Raw genomic sequence first — 17848 nt, 5'->3', positions numbered from 1 at the left:
CTCTTCTTGTTTGCTTTGGAAAACACTATTGGTTGAGTTTAGGTACGTGGGTGCATGTTAATACAAATGTAGTTTTAGTCACACTGAGCCAAACGTCATCAAAATGCTTTGGTTAAATTGACTCTTACAACTGTCACTCAAGATTATTTTCCCAAGCGCCTCTGAATACAACATAACATGACTATGTTTGTTATTGCAGATACTATTGTGACCAAATATCATTATAAAATGACTGATGGAATATAAAATGGCTAAATAATTCATACATTAAAATAGAGAAAGAGAAAAAAATATGTGAGACAAATTTATTGTTTATGAAATAGATTAAGTCAAAATACCATGAAACAATAGAACTTAAAACACAGTAAACTGGGCATTATGCAGTGATAATAATAGCAGTAATGCAGAGGGTGTCAGAACAGGTGATATTCAGATGATTTTCTCGGGTAAAGAGGTTGTTGTGAGTGTGAGCATGAGAGAGAGAGAGAGAGAGAGAGAGAGAGAGACTTATTTTGTTTTTCTCTGCTCAGGTGCACGTGTGAGGAGCCTCCCCTTCTGATTATCCACTTCCTCCTGTAACAGCCTTCTTCTTCTTCCTCCTCCTCCTCCTCTCTAAACTTCTCCTAACCCTCTCTGATGCTCTCTCTTCATCTCTTGCCCTCTCCTGACCTCTCTTCTTTTGTCTGAAATCGCTGATTTCTGTTTCCTCTCCACTCCTCTCCTCTCTCCTCCTCTCCACTTTATCAGCCTCCTGTGAGTATAACTGGAATTGTATTTTCCTTAATTACATTGGCATGCTAAATGGATGATAAATGATGAGTACAGTTGTGTGTGTGTGTGTGTGTGTGTGTGTGTGTGTGTGTGTGTGTGTGTGTGTGTGTGTGTGTGTGTGTGTGTGTGTGTTTGTACGCTTGTGTGGAGAGGGTTTACTTACATTGCGCTAAACCTGAAATCACCATGTACAAATTGCCCCACCATCATTAATTATTATGATCTAAGTATTATACATTAATTTGTGGGCACCATGGTTTAACTGCAGTAAACATGTTTATTTATTTATTTATTTATTGCTCTTTTGTATTAAAACCATGGGTATTTTTGTAAGGGTTGTGTCAATATACAGTATCAAGTGTCCTTTAAAGAAACGTATCATACTAAATTATCTCTTAATAACAATATAAAAATTAAGGAATAAAAAACACACAAAAATAGTTAACAAGTAAAAAAAAAAGGAAGGTCAACAGATGGTCTACAAACGTGTTTGTTGCCACAGGTTGGATTGTTTACACTTTATTTTACAAGACAATATATATTACAAAAATTGCATTGTAATCAATGTCAATGAAATTACCATATAAGCTTCTTTACCCAATAAAGTGTAGGAGCCAAAATTTAGTGCATGACCTCTAAATCTATTATAAAGAGTTATGAATGAGTATAATCTAATGTAGGACTAGATTTTATAGTAGGATGTACTGAATTTTGTTCAATGGGGGAAAACTTTTTTTTATTTTTATTTTTTTTATCCAGACATTTAAAAAGAACACATTTTAGAGCAGTAATCACAATACTGTGATACTGTCACATTTTTATCCAAGGTTATCATATCATCAGAAACTTATACCGGCCCATGCCTAGTTCACATGTACAGTTGAAGTTAGAATTAATAGCCCCCCTGAATTATTAACCCCCCTGTTTATTTTTTCCCCAATTTCGGTTTAACGGAGAGAAGATTTTTTCAACACATTTCTAAACATAATAGTTTTATTAACTCATTTCTAATAACTGATTTATTTTATCTTTGTTATGATGACAGTAAATAATATTTGACTAGATATTTTCCAAGACACTTCTATACAGCTTGAAGTGACATTTAAAGGCTTAACTAGGTTAACTAGGCAGGTTAGGGTAATTAGGCAAGTTATTGTATAAATGATGGTTTGTTCTGTAGACTATAGAAAAAAAAAATTTGCGTAAAGGGGCTAATAATAATGACCATAAAATGTTATTTAAAAAATTAAAAACTGCTTTTATTCTAGTCGAAATAAAACAAATAAGACTTTCTCTAGAAGAAACAATATTATAGTAACTACTGTGAAAATTTCCTTGCTCTGTTAAACATAATTTGGAAAATATTTAAAAAGGAAAAAAAACAACAAAGGGAGGCTAAAAATTCGGACTTCAACTGTAGATAGGTGTTTTTATAAACTGAGTTTTCCCCATTTTCATTTTAAAAAAATGTCCATCCACATGAAAACACAAAAACTCACTGTGCTGCATTTTAAGAGCATGCTGAACCAACAGGCTGTGTTCACCTGCAGACAATTAAGTATTTGCATAGGTACATTGCATACAAGTCAATGAAATGTGTGAACTGAGGTGAATTACGGCCCTGATGCGTGAATGACACGGAATACGTGACTCATTTACCTAGACGTGTTGAATTTGTCTTAATTGGTTTTCCACGTTTAATGTAAATTCAGCCATGTTGGCCACTCAAAAAGGAGAAAACAGCACGCACTGATGTCATGAGGCAAGAACTCCAGTTGTAGTGGGCCTTCATCTTGACTGGAGTTTTCAGAAAGTTTTGGTTTCAGTCACCTAATACTGTGGTTTGGTGTGAACAAACGACCATATAATAATAATTTTGTTTTATATAACATTTCCGCAGGATTATTTAAAATACTTATTATTATTATTATTATTATTATTATTATTATTATTATTATTATTATTATAACCTTTATTTGACCAGGAAAGACACATTGAGATTAAAAATCGTTTTTACAAGAGTGTCCAGGCCAAGATTAGGCAGTAAACATGTCACATGGGTCTAACAGACAACAACAAAAAGCAATTGACAGTTAACATGAATTACACATTGACAATCAAACTATTCAAAACATCTACACGCCTGTGTTTCAATTTCTAAATCATTCATACTCTTTTTTTTTTTAAAGCATTTAGTAAAATCAAATCTTTAAGCTGCAACTTTGTTTGTAGATTGTTCCATGCAAAAGGTGCTGCATATTTAAAAACCTGTCTTCCCATCTCAGTCCGCACTTTAGGAACAGACAGTAAATACATGTCCTGAGACAAAAGGCCAGGTGGATAGATGCTTTATGCATGTTACACAGACACTAAATTCCTCTTTAAGAACAAAAATAGGATCCATCTACACATAGACAAACACACACACACACACACACACACACACATTACCATGATGAGGAGCGTCAAATGTTCTCTCTTAGGGAGCTTTTAATATTTCATCTGATGAACACAATATATCAGTCACAGCCCCCATTCACAGCTCCTGTGCCTCTGCAACAGCTTAACAAGTTCAGCATTTAATAAGGAGACTTTGCATTAGGAAGAGTAAATTAAACTCATTCTTTGTTGATGCTATGGCATTTTACACAAGACTTAAGGTTTTATTATTAGACCTGTTAAATGGCTGGTGTGACATTTCAACATTTCATCCTGTCCACAAGAGCTCCAAACAACGCTATTCAAGATCTAATATGCAAAAGATTTATTAGAGCTGTTTACACTTATGAACATACACGCACACACACACACACACATAGCTGATAGTCAGTGGAGTGCTAGACAGGAGATGTGTTTATTGTGGAAAAATATTGAAAATGAAACGACTTAGCTTTGGACACCCACAGGAAGATGAGTCAATGCGAGTCCCCTGAGAGATGAGCTGAGGAGACACGGCAGGAGGCTCTCTGGAGAGATGAAGAGGAGGAGGAGACCTGACAGTATTTGGTCGAAGGCCAGACAGGATTGCTGATGTGATCATATGCTAATTGGAAGAAAGAGAGTAAAAGAAACAGAAAAGTCTGGAGGCCAAGCTAGGGATCAAGTAACAGCTATGCTAATGTTACTCAAAATGTGTTGAACTGTAGGTGTATTTATTAACAGTACTGCAAAGTGTCTGAGCTGATACTACGTTTGCATTTCAACTTAAGTGAGCAGTATGAATAGAATTTGGATGTGCTGCATCAGCCATGTTGTTATTACCATCTGTCTTATCGTTCGCTGTTTTTGACATTTTTGAAATGTGTCAACATTAGGGACGTAATGATTCACCTGACTCACGCTTCAATAGGATTCGCGATACTAATCGAGTCATGATTTAGTCACGATTTTTTATCAAAATTATGTGAAACAAATTTAAAGTGGAAGAGCCCTTTCATTTTTCTTAAATACTGCACATTTTTGCTAAATAATATATTTTCAGCTATAACTAAAATGCTATTTTAAAAACAAATAAATTCCGAAAAAAAAAAGAATTAACACAAACTAAAGAAGACTCATTAATATAAACAAACTAAAACTGTGACTGTGCTGGGCTTTTACATATTTTTTTAAATTAAGATAAGAATATTTATGTTTTCTGGCATAAGCTGAGGTCTTTGTACATTTACAATGTCCCCTGACAGCATTGTGCTCATTAATCCGAAATCTGGAAGTAGGGGACAAGAAAAAAAAAAACTCCACTATTTTGAATTTGGACTGCAGTACCCAGTTTAACCACTAGCTGTCAATATTACATACTGCAGACAACAAAACTGCAGAGGCACTTGTAATAAACAGAACAAAATCATGTGATGTGTGGAAGCTAATATACAGTTGAAGTCAGAATTAATAGCCCCACTTTGATTTTTTCATCCATTTTGTTTGATGTTTAACAGAGCAAGGAAATTTTCCCAGTATGTCTGATAATATTTTTTCTTCTGGAGAAAGTCTTATTTGTTTTATTTCGGCTAGAATAAAAGCAGTTTTTTCAGTTTTAAAAATCCATTTTAGGGTCAAAAACTAGTTTTTTTTGGATTGTCTACAGAACAAACCATCGCTATACAATAACTTGCCTAATTACCCTAATTTGCCTAGTTAACCTAATTAACCTAGTTAAGCCTTTACGTGTTTCTTTAAGCTGTAAAGAAGTGTCTTGAAAAATATCTAGTAAAATATTATTTACTGTCATCATGGCAAAGATAAAATAAATCAGTTATTAGAAATGAGTTATTAAAGCTATTATGCGTAGAAAAATCTTCTCTCCCTTAAACAGAAATTGGGGGAAAAAATTAACAAGGGGGGGGGGGGATAATTCAGGGGGACAATTCTGATTTCAACTGTAGTTATTTTATATTTAGCTTTTTCCTATGCCACATGATGCTTGTCATGTGATTTTTAAAAAGAGAAATATATCTGGAAGGATGAAACTTAACACTGAAAAAAGCTTTGTGAAAGAAATGTCAAGTTAAAATACCAAGCATCACATTACTTTCATTACAGATGACATTAGCACAAAGCCAAAATATACCTTTAACATCGAAATCAATCATTTGTTGAGCAACCTCATTATTTGAATTGATTTGTTTCCGTCTTTTATCAATGGAAGATAGCAAAAACAGAAGTGCAACCCATAATTTGAAACATAGCAGTCACATATGGAAAAAAGGTGGAGAGGTATTGTTATAATTATCCTTATGTTGTTGTTATTATTGTTAATGGGCGTTAACTCTAACTTAGGTTGTCTGTATAAGTTGAGTGTATTTATTTATGTTAAAATAATTTGGGTTGCATCTGTGCTGAATATGTATTGGTGTTATAGGGTTAAACCGAAAGTCTTATGTTGTGCTTTCTCTGTCCCATGCTGAGTGACTGCATTGCAGTTATTTTTAGTAGAGCCATCAATACAAGAACCTGCAGCTCTGTCTCCCATTTTCTCTCTCCACCTCTCTTCTTTCTCCCCCCTCTTTCTCTGCTTAATTCACCCAGCAGGGGACTGTGGGACAGAGATAAGTGCACACACACACACACACACACACACACACACACACACGCATAATGGAGACTGTCTTAAAGAATTTCACATGAGCTCTTTTTGATGATTCAGCATGGTGAACTACATAAGCTCATCTCCCTGCTCTGATTTCGCTACAATTCTGACACAAAGCCCTGACCAGACATTATGTGATAAGCAATGAATGCCATACTTCTTTTGTGTATCAGCTGCTAATTAGCTGTAATCGTGACATTCAGTATGATGTTTTGACTGAGCTTTATTTCTACAGCATTTTTACCGCACATAAAGACAATCAAGCATGCCAAAGACTAGTGGCCTGTCTAGAGGAGCTGAAAGTGTGGCTCTCAGCCGATTTCACCTTATTAACTGACGACAAAACCCAAATCATTTAAGAGCACTACTGTATGTTGAACATTCTGCTGACCTTGGGGCATGCATTCCATACCTCACGAATGAAGTAAAAGACTTTATTTGGACAATTCCATAAAATTAAATAAACAAATCAGATCATTTGTCAGCACCGGCTTTTACCACATCTGTCAGCTAGCGAAAGTAAAACCTTTACTAAGCAAGGAAAGTTTTGAGACTGTGATCCACGCTTTCATCTCCTCGCGACAATACTGTTGTGGTTATTTATATGCCGGACTGCTGATTTCATCTATTTCTCATTTTCAAAGGGTTATAAAACGCAGCCTTCCATCTGCTCCCATGCAGTCCTAAACGAGACCGTATTACAACAATCCTGGCTAACTGCCAGTTATAGAATTTACTTCAAAATTATGAAGTATTTTGAAATATGCTATTTGTTTATAAAGCTCGCAATAATCTTGCGGATTTACTCACCTCCTATAATCAAACTAGGGCACTCAGATCTCAAGACGACCAGCTCGTGTCAGTACAGCGGTCTCTTTGCAGAGCAGGGTTGACAGAGCCTTTGCAGTAGTTGGTCCTATGGAACTATGCCTCTACCTATCAGAAATGCATCCTTGCTGTCTGATTTTAAATCGAAGTTAAAACCTCATCTTTTTGATTGTGCTTTTAAATGCAAATAATTATATAAGGAATTTTGCTTTTATTTATTTGTGTTACTATTTTTTTTTCTTCATTTGCCCTCTTTTCTCTTTTTTACCTTTGTAAAGCACTTTGGCCAACTGTTGTACTTAATTGTGCTCTATAAATAAAGTTGAAGTTATTGTCTGAATCTCTGCCTGCTGAAATATCACTGGTCACAAATCCATATATATATATATATATATATATATATATATATATATATATATAGAGAGAGAGAGAGAGAGAGAGAGAGAGAGAGAGAGAGAGAGAGAGAGATTAGATGCAAAAACCTCTAAATGTCATTTGATATTTTCTTCTAAAATTAGCATTTTTCTCAGCCTCCTATATATAGGCTCAGTACTTTAACTTTTATATTGATTTACAAGTTCTTTTCATTGCCTTTAAAGTGAAATAACTGAACATAAACATAGAAGGCTGAGAAAAAAATTCTCATTTTAGGAGAAAATTTCAAACAACATTTAGATTTTTGCATCTGAAATCTATGGTGGCACAGTGGTTAGCACGATCGTTAGCACGAAGGTCACTGGTTCAAGCCCCGGCTGGATCAGTTGGCATTTCTGTGTGGAGTTTGCATGTTCTCCCTGTGTTTGGGAGGGTTTCCTCCGGGTGCTCCGGTTTCCCTCAGAGTCTAAAGACCTGTGGTTTTGGTGAATTGGGTAAGCTAAATTGGCTGTAGCATATGTGTGTGAATGCAAGAGTGTATGGTTGTTTCCCAGTGTTGGGTTGCGGCTGGAAGGAAATCCACTGCGTAAAACATATGCTGGATGTTGGAGGTTCATTCCGCTGTGGGAATCAGCTCCCCTGATTAGTAAAAGGACAAAGCAGAAAAGAAAATGAATGAATGTTGTCATTGCCTCGTGTAGCACTTCAGGTATCCTGAGTTTGAGTACTGGTTCACTGACCTTTCCCGATCTCGTTCCCCTTCTCCAACTTTCCTTCCAGTCTAATAAACGGTCATATATTAATAAAATGCAAGATGGCAAAAAAGTTTGCTTTTAAGGGTTGGGTTTAGGGGTAGGGGTTAGAAAATACAGTTTGTACAGCAGAAACATTACGTCTGTGGAGAGTCCCTACCTGGATAGCTAACCAGACGTGTATGCGTGTTTTTATTTTTACTTTCAGTGTTGTTAGTTTAATATTTTATTTTTTGTACTATATATATTTTTTAATTATTCATTTAAAAAAAATTATTTCAATTATGGAAGTTTTTGTAACTTTTTTTTTCTCAAGAGATAGATATAATTTAATCTTTATTTCAATTACCAGACAATATTTTAAAAAAGTGTTAGTTAACTATAAAAAAACAGCCTTTAATGGTTAATAAATCTACACCTCTTCTTTTCTTGGTATACATAACCCAGATAATCTTGCTGAACTGAGCTATCTGCTTGTTAAGTCGTGTCATATGGAACACTGTTTCCAGGTCCAAGCTGCTACTCATTTGAATTGAGAAAATACTGTACACAACAATCTCTAGACTTGCTGCATCAGAAACATCAATATTTTAGCAATTTATTAACAATCAATCACTTTCTGGCCATCGGATATTAGGCATGGATATAATATTTCGATCATGATTTTCAAAAGTATTACATCGCTTTGTAAATGATTATTATTACCATTTGTTGAGTCTCCCCATACTGTTTGATAGAGCGCTTGGACCCAGAAATAGACTAAAATCAAAACAAATGTCATGTTTACAAATAAGACAGCTGTGTTGTGCTTGGTTAGAACAAATGTCCAGTGACACGTATTAATTATCAGTATGTTATGAAATAATTTAGCCCGGATAAACTTGCTAAGATACATTTTACTCCTTTTTTGATTTCCACAGGTATTCACAAATCATCCCTAAACTGGACCCGCCACCTCAGCCCCTGAACCGCAAACGTTCAAACAGGACTCTCTCTCCAGGTGTGGAAGCCGAGTCCAGAAATTCGACTATAGCCACAGCTGTAAATGGAAACATTCTCCCAAATGTCAGCGCTAGCTCCTCATTTCCTGATATCACCCTGTGCTCACTTTCACCTGGGGATTTCTATTCTCACACCAATGGCACCAGCGTGTCATGTTCAGCTAGTGAGGATTCTGGCGTTCGTTCGGATGACAAATCCCTCATATCCCCCCAATCCAGAGACGATGACCAGAGCTCTGCATTTATCTCCACATCCAGCACATGCAGCAGCTTACCTGAGGATCATCCAGCTGCAGATGGAGGAAGTCCACCGCATTCGATCACACCTGAGCAAACCGTCCCATTCTCCTCACCGGTCAATGACACCTGCCTTCATATAAGCCTAAGTGAAGATGAGTTTCTGGAGGACGCCAGCAATAATGTCAACACCCCATGCAGGAGTTGAAATCCTACTCAAAACAGAAGAGAAGTTGCAACAACAATGATACCTGTGTTAGTTCTTATAGGTAGTCTTTCACATGTTGTTTTGATCCATCACTCCACTTTTGTATGCTAATAGGATGCCTGTCTTAACTACAGTGCCCTCAAATGAATTTATCTCTAAGAAGTTATGATGAAGAAGATGTGGATACAGAGTAGACTACTGTTGACAGATGGATATAGTGTATTTTTGTAGATGAGTAGTTATAGCAGTGAATGAAGTGCATTGGCTACTGCTACGTTGATAGGAACCGCTTCTGTTAGTGTTTTTTTTTTGTTTGTTTTTTACTTTACTAAGTTCAGATCCAAATTTTGTACTAGCGCAAATGGATTTATATATTATTTGAATTGTTTATGGATGCTAAAGAGCAGTTATGTAGCAGGTACAGTATTTTAGACTGGTGAAAAGTATGTACAGATGCTGTAGAAACATGAAAAATTGGGTTAACTGTTTTTATTATTGTTTGTTTAGCAGGAATCCACATTTAGATTCATGCTGTAAGATGTGGAATTGAATAGGGACATGATTATATGTCTAGACACCTTGAAAGGCCAAACATCCTCCCTTATTCCAATCAAGGTAGAATAAGGGAAGGTAATTATCACTTTTTCCTGGTGGAAAGACTGCAAGGATAAAAACAGGCAGAGGTGTTGCAGTAATAGATGCAATAGATGCAATAATTTACACATCCTATGAATGTGTAGTCACTACAAAGAATCACTGGTTGTCTCAGTTAAGCAGAGTCATCTGGTCTCACAATGATCTCTTCTTGGAATAAACCATCAGATCATCTGCTAAGGTGGACATTTAAGGTGGACATTTGCACGACAACGTTTTCAACCCAAAACTCTAAACTTTTAATGCATTTTTGGACTCAAAGTAAAGTTTATTTCTAAACTAATATCATGAGGATCATGTGCTTATGATTGACCACGGCTGGTCCCGCATTAGCACATGATTCACTAATCAAACCATTCTTAACTCACTATAAATAACCAAAGTTTCATACTTCAGTTATCTTTGCCTAGAACAGGCATGTCCAAACTCGTTCCTAGAGGGCCAGAGTCCTGCAAAGTTTAGTTCCTACCCCAATCTGACACAGCTGGGCTAGCTAATTAAGCTCTTAAGCTGCAGTCACACTGGACTTTTCTCCCCATAGACTTCTATTCTTACGCACGCAAATGCGTCAGACCTGAAACGCAAGGTCATGCATCAAGTTTCGCAAGTCGCTGCGATGCAAAGTTCAAGCTTGGTGAACTCCGACATGCGAAATCTCATCACTTGACTGCGTGAGACCAATCAAGGATCAAAACATGACCTCTCTGGACAGAAATTTGAACATGTAGCAATCGCTCGCTTTTTTAATGTCTAATCATCTTGTTTAATCCCGTCCCTTTTCGCAGTGCCGAATGACAGAATTTCGCATTATCAAACTCTAGTGCTTTACAAAGCTTTCTAGAAACATCCTTGCAGGTGTGTTGAGGCAAGTTGGAGCTAAAATCTGCAGGACACCGGCCCTCCAGCACAAACACCCCTGGACACCCCTGGCCTTGAAGAATCCCCCCCTTCCACCCCTACTCCTCCTCCTTTTCCTTGATAGGGCTGCATGGTAGCCTAGTATTTAGCACTGTTGCCTCACAGCAAGAATGACACTGGTTCAAGTCCTTACCTGGCCAGTTGACATTTCTGTGTGGAATTTAGATGTTCTCCTCGTGCTCGTGTGGGTTTCCTCCCACCGTCTAAAGACATGCGACATAAGTGAATTGACTAAACCAAAATTGGCACCACAGATGAGCTCTTAGCCAGCAGTATATCTCTCCAAAGCAACCCCTATTTGTCTTGAGCCCTAAACAGCAGGGGAATTCTCGAGATCTGCCTGAGCTCAAACTCCCCTCTCGGTCTCTGAAAGCATGCCAAAAACGCTTTACAATCAGTCATCAGCTAAGTGTGAACTCTTGAAATGCGTTAATCTGAAAACAGGTTATGAAGTGGACGGTTTTGAAAACACTGCGGTTGTTGTGTCCATGTAAATACACAAAACCAAGAGTCTTTGAAAAGTATGAGATCATGCTCATGCATGGTACATGTTTAGCAAGGTGTAGATGAAAGCCAAAAGCAAATGAGCACACAGTGGCGGAGTATATGGTAGTGTTGCTGTTGCTCAAGTTTCCTAATGCTTCCTCAGCAAGTGTGTATTTACTTCTTATTAAAACCAACATCTTACACTCATGACAAATTCTACATAGACACAAGCGCTTAACTGCACATCGTCAGTTGCTTACTGGTACTGTTTACTAACAAGGTCACAGTGCCAAATATTTGACTGGCAAATGTAATACAGCATTTTTGCAGACGTGTAAATGCTGATTGTTTTAAAAATGTTGTCATGTAAATGTGAAACTTTTTTCAAAACACAACCCAGCAGGTACACAATGTCATAAGTGGTTAATATTAGGTTAGATCAGGTGACTAAAACTCAATGTCTAGCCAGCATCTAAGGACAACGGTATTTTGATGGTAAATGACATTGATAATTGGTTGATTTTAGGTTGTGTTGGACCAAAATCCAACCTCATATTGACGTCAGATACTGACATTTATTCATCAGGTATGGCAACCAAAATCCAACGTCTGATAAACGTCATAGTGGTAACGTCCACACAACATCAAGCTGTAACATCATTAGACATTGATATTTGGTTGTTTTTTGATTGGACGTTGGACATTGACGTTGGCCTGATGTTGGGTTCTGATGTCAACCTGATTTTCATTTCCAAACAAAATGCAACGCATCCACGATGTTGGGGTACAACGTCAATCTGGCATCATGTTGACGTCCTGTGCCTGCTGGGAAAGGATTTATTTTTCTATTTTGGCTGTGTAGTTGTCATATAAACTGCGCCTTCATATTAAAAACAGATCTAAGAGATTCTAATCATTCCCACTTGTTGAGTCAGTTCTAAACTCTGAATGCTTTTCATTCATTTTGAAGGATCACATATAATTTGAATAAGTATTTGAAAATATATATTGCCTCCAGATCAGCATTATTTTAAACAAACTGGAAAGACTTCTATGACCTAAAACTGTGAAGTGAGTGTGCCGCTTAATGAGAAACAAAGCTGTGGATGTGTGGATCACACAAAACTATAATGTATCAGGGAGAATAATAATGAAAAGGGGCAGATTAGAGGGTGGTTGGACAGAAGGACGAACAGGAGGGATTTGTGTCATTATGAAAGCAGTGGCGTGAACAGGTGCTTTTTGCTGATATGGCTTAGCATGACACCTCGAGAAGAGAACTGAAGGGAAGGGAGGAGAAAGGGAAACGATGGAAGTAGAAGAAGGAATTAAAAGAGATGCATTGAATGGTATTTTTTAAATGTGTTTTGTTTAAATAAAAAACAGTGCTTATGGAAATAAAAGTGATAAACATCATCTGTTTGGGTTTTTTGACTATTTCTTTTCGTTCATCTATATATGTGTGCAACATTTTAAAACAGTTGATCTGAAAAATTAAATATTAGTAAATATTTTTTGCAAAATAAGCAGTGCAAAGCAAAACTCCTAAATATATATGACAATATATGTAAGGATTTCACAAACAAATATATTTCATATATGCAACATATATTTCCAAATATTGCAAAAATTGCCCTTTACATATATTTTTTTCCAACTAAGGGAATTATATTGTGTCGCTTTTGGCTTCTGACCACATCTTCTGAGATTTTTTAAAGTGCAGAACATCTAATATTTATTTATTTTTTGTTACTTTGCACTGTAGCCACTGGCCTTTCCTGACTTGTGAGCAGCCGCAATATGCAGTCGCAGGTCCTCACTGAACTCCTTTGTCTTAGCCATGACTGTCCACAAACCAAGAGCTTCTGTTTTCACCTGTTGGGTTAATAAAACTACTGTCCCCAATGAATTAGTGTAATTAGGATGCTTTAGAACAGCTTGGACTATTTGGAATGGTATAGAACTTTGGATTGTCCCATACACTGTGACCGTTTGCAAAGAGCATGAATAATTTTGGACATGCCACTTTTTGTTCAAATGTAAATAAAAGATGAGATTTTTTTTCTCCACAATGATGCCTCATCTTATCTTTTGGGAGTTGCATGTGTCATTTCTTGTCTTAAAGTAACTTTAAGTCAGAATTTGCCAGGGGTGTGAATAATTTTGGACTGCATATATAAAGTATAAATATAAAATATGTATATTTTTGAGCATATGCACATATTTGAAATTGCAATGGTTGAAAAATATATATGTATATGGCCATTTTTGCAATATTTGGAAATATGTGTTTGGAATATTTGCATATTTTATATGTTTAATAACCAGATATAAGCTTTTATGTCATATATTGCCATATATCAGATACTATATGGGAAATAATCATGCATGCAGATATTTCTTAAAGGCCAAATGGCTCCTTGGTGACAACAGGTTTAATTCCACCAACAATGTGATATTTTGGTCATTAAATCTTTTCACATTTGTATTTGACATAAGGGTTGACCTTTTTCTTTCTCTAGAAATCTAGTCCTCCTGAGAACTGGCTAATTTATGAGAGCAATGGGGAGAACTCAAGACATCATGTGATCATCTTAGATCAATGATTTAAAAAAGCATTTGAATCCACTTGTGCTAATTTACTACACAAGAAACAGCAGCAAGATCTTAACTTGTATCTACAGTATTGTGATTTGATGAAACATGAGAATATCATCTTGTGTCCTGGTGAGCTGTGGGATTCTCCCTCTTCCTACTCCACTTACAGCTGAGAGAAGGGAATCCCTTTCTTACAGGACACTCATTTCACAAGGGACATGGGATATTCCTCTTTCCTCATCCTCCTTTAGAGCAGAAGGGCAGAGGGGAATGATAATAAAGGATTAATGGCTGAAGGAGTGGGAGACTCTTCGGTCCAATCAATATTTAGCTCATGTGAGCCTCTTACCGTTGCAATTCTGGGCCTTTCACTGCTGCCCTTGGAACACTATATACACACTGCACCACCAATACAATACACTAGCTACATCAATACACACACATTCTACCTGATAGGATAGATTTAGATGAACAACAATTGATGAAGATGCTTATTTTCTAAAAGTGTGCAGCAGTTTGTATTCTCTAAAAGTGTGCAGCAGCAAGCATGTGAACTAAGGTTACTATGGTAGGTTTAAAATGAGAGGTGGCAGAGAAGCAGGACAACACCTGAGAAGCTACTGTATGCTGTAGAATAACTTAATATGTAAAGCACTGATTATACATGTTAAATACCCACATGAAGCTATATCTCTGACAGGATTTCAGGAGAATGATATATGACTAAGTTAATGTACAAACATGACAATGTATGTAAACACTTTGGGGAATGTGGGGAGACAAATGTATATAGCCTTTTGCTTGCATTGCAGAGTGTGCAGAACCAAGAATAACATGACCACCTAAACGTATACTTAACCTTTCAGTAAAGTAAAAACTTATCCAAAGATGGTCCGAGTTAAAATGAGAACACACAGAGGTGGAGCAAAAATCTGTATAAAGCAAGACAACAGAAAACAAACTCTTTAGATGGTCTAGGGGAGACATTGGGTTGTCCTGAAGGGCTATTTTCAGACATCTCTGCTTTATTTTTCAATAAATTCTTTTTTCTTGTATTCAAAACCTCCAATCTGAGTGTGGTTAATGAATGGAAAGGCTGGGTAACCTTTAACACAATAAAAGGATGAGGAATATCCCTGCTGAAAAATTGAATGACACATTCAAAACAGTAATTTTGACACATTTGCATGTGTTTTTTTTTTTTTTGCGGGTATGACAAAGAACCAGCTTATGACCAGCAAGAACCAGGTTAAACCAGCAACCATGTATTGGGACATTACCAGTAAAATGCCAGATTTTTGCTGTGTGTATGCACAAGAAATATTCCCGGTATGCGCATGTAGTTTTAGAATGGGTTGATGTGATGCTTCTAAATCCAGATTTACACTGATCGTAGCCACTCTGGTCAATGCTTGCGTTTGCACCAGCTGCACTTCACAGAAGCATCCCAGAAGTGGCTCTCTGCACTGCTTTGCTAAAGACAGGTGTCTGGTTTATTTTGTTCAGACCGTGCATTTCTGGATGAAGTGGTTTCTTCGCCCTAGATGACAGGCACGAGTACTGTATCATGTGCGGGGGTCCAGCATGTTGAACAGGTGCTCGTGGACAGTTCTTGCCCTCACTGCGAGGGCCTGACTGTAGCGCAACTGAGGTCGCGGTAAAGTCTAGCATTATGGTCCGCCACCCCTGCTGCTCCCTGCCAGTGGGTTAGTGCATGGGCAAGCCTGTGGATCACAGTGGGGGCTTATCCATCGCCCTTGGGCTCACGGAACCCTCACACTTTGTCAGTGCACTCTGTCCAAGCTTCGAGTGAGAGTGCCGATTTATCCTCCGTGATGGCCGCTCTCTCATTAGATGACAGCAGGAACGTGATGTTCATCGCTACATCGGAGGGTGGGCTAACATGCTCCCATGAAGATCCAGACCCTCTTCCACCCTCTTGGGTTGTCAGTGAAGTTTTGAATTTAGAACCAGACATGTTAGCCGTGTTATCCCGTGCTGCTTTGGCCGTAGGACTGGAGATGGACTTGTCCCACAGCACCGCAGCCGGACCGCTTAGATGGGTTTTTATGTGGGGGCTAAAATGAAGGTGAAACCTTCCAAGCCCCGTCCCTCATGCAGGCATGGAGGGCACCTTTTTCTGCCTGGTCCTTGTGTAAGGTAAGAGACAATGTCTTATTTTTAGCTTTTCCTCCGGCTCCTCTGCTTTGAGCACGCCCCTCCATAGCTGCCCCTCCGCTGGCATGTCAGCGGTTACTCTGATGGTGCCTTTAGCGCAGGCTTTGCCAGCCTGGTTAGCGCTTCCCAGCTTGTCGCGGTAGCTCATGGAGATGGTCAGACTCGGCTACGTGTTACAATTTGCCGTTCGCCCTCTCAAGTTCATGGGAGTACTTTTCATGAGGGTCAATCCCTTGTCCGCCTGTCTTGTGGGAGGAGATTTCTATCCTCCTGGTGAAGGATGCAATCGAGCCAATCCCTTCAGCTGAGGTGCTTAGTTTGCAGCTATAGACCTGAAGGACGCATACTTTCAAGTACTCCCCTTCGGGCTCTCCCTGTCTTCAAGGGTTTTCACCTGGCTTCATACTGGCTTCGTCCCAGGACCAATTGGTTATACACAGGGAGATAGTGCTCATGGGGCATCTTGACCAGTTGGGGCTTCAGGTTACCCGAGAGAAGACCAAGCATTGCCCATGCAGAGACTCTCCTATCTTGACATGAAGCTGGACTCGATCTCAATATGATAAAATACACTTTGAACTGACAGGGAAAATAGAGCTAACCGACACAATAATCTTTATATTTTTAAATGATTCAGCATCGGTCCGGATTTTCGATAATCAGTTTTGTCAGAAATATATGAACTAATTCTAAGCTTTTTTGCACACTTACCGTTTCATGTCGCTTTCAAAAAATCCGCGGTAAGAGAGCCTTCAAAGCGCACTCACTGAGTCACGTCAGCACCTAAACCAATCAAGGCCCCTCCCCCTCAAACAAAAACGAAAGAAACAGAGTTTACTTTTCTTATCATGTCTAGTACACTCATTTTATCTTCTGATTAGTGCAAATAGCTAATTTGATTTAGTAATGACAAAATTTCTTAAAGAACAATAAAGAATTAGTAATGATCACTTAAAATGTTTTATTAGCACAAAATCCGGGTTTACAGTGTAGTGCGCCTCTCAGAGGGGCGTGCCAGGCTAGTGCTATACTGTCATGTATACTGCATGTGCTGGTCAGGATGGACAGCATGGCAACGGATGCATATATCAATCATATGGGGGATACGCTCCTGTCGCATGTCTCACCTTGCTTGCTGTCTGCTTCTCTAGAGTCAACACCCTCACTCAGGATAGAGCACCCTCTATGAGGCATGCCTACGCCCTGAAGTGGAGTCTATTCGTTGAGTGGTGCGCTTCTCGCTGAGAAGACCCTTGAACTTGCCAGATTAGCGTTGTGTTATACTTCCTTCAGGATAAGCTGGAGAGTAGGATGTCACCCTCCACACTGAAGGTTTATGTGGTTGCCATCTCTGCTCACCATGACGAGGTGGATGGCAACATGCTCGGGAAGCATAAGCTAATCATCCAATTCCTCAGAGGTGCGCGGCAATTAAATCCATCCTGCCCTCCTCTCCAGTCCTCTTAGGATCTCTTTGTAGTCGTAGCTGGTCTGCAGAGAGATCCGTTCGAGCCACTCAACTCAGTATCCTTAATAATTCTTTCCATGAAAATAGCTCTGCTTATCGCGTTGGCATCGATCAAGAGAGTCTGGGATTTGGAGGCATTTTCAGTGAGTGAATTGTTCCTGGAATTCGGGCCAGCCTACTCTCACATTACTCCTACTCTCCTGGCTATGTGCCCAAATATCTACCACGCCATTTATAGATCAGGTGGTGAACCTGCAAGCGCTGCCCATGAAGGAGGCAGAGTCAGCC

At 38.4% G+C, this 17848-nt stretch overlaps 1 protein-coding gene across 3 annotated transcripts in view; it reads left to right on the top strand.

Moving 5' to 3' along the window:
- Window positions 1-12795, top strand: part of si:dkey-34e4.1 (carboxyl-terminal PDZ ligand of neuronal nitric oxide synthase protein) — a 90174-nt gene extending 77379 nt beyond the window's left edge. For 2 of the 3 annotated variants that reach the window (XM_056458046.1, XM_056458045.1), the window contains exon 11: window positions 8733-12795. In XM_056458046.1, coding sequence (XP_056314021.1) covers window positions 8733-9258 — 526 coding nt within the window. In that variant the 3' untranslated portion in view covers window positions 9259-12795. Of the gene's footprint in view, window positions 1-530; window positions 754-8732 lie in introns of all 3 variants that reach the window. The other variant, XR_008837836.1, reaches the window with a different exon arrangement.
- Window positions 12796-17848: the final 5053 nt, after the last annotated feature.

Source organism: Danio aesculapii, chromosome 5 (assembly GCF_903798145.1).
Source record: "Danio aesculapii chromosome 5, fDanAes4.1, whole genome shotgun sequence".
Lineage (NCBI taxonomy): Eukaryota > Metazoa > Chordata > Actinopteri > Cypriniformes > Danionidae > Danio > Danio aesculapii.
The sequence above is the reverse complement of the archived record's forward strand: the minus strand, read 5'-3'. Positions and strand labels throughout refer to the sequence as shown.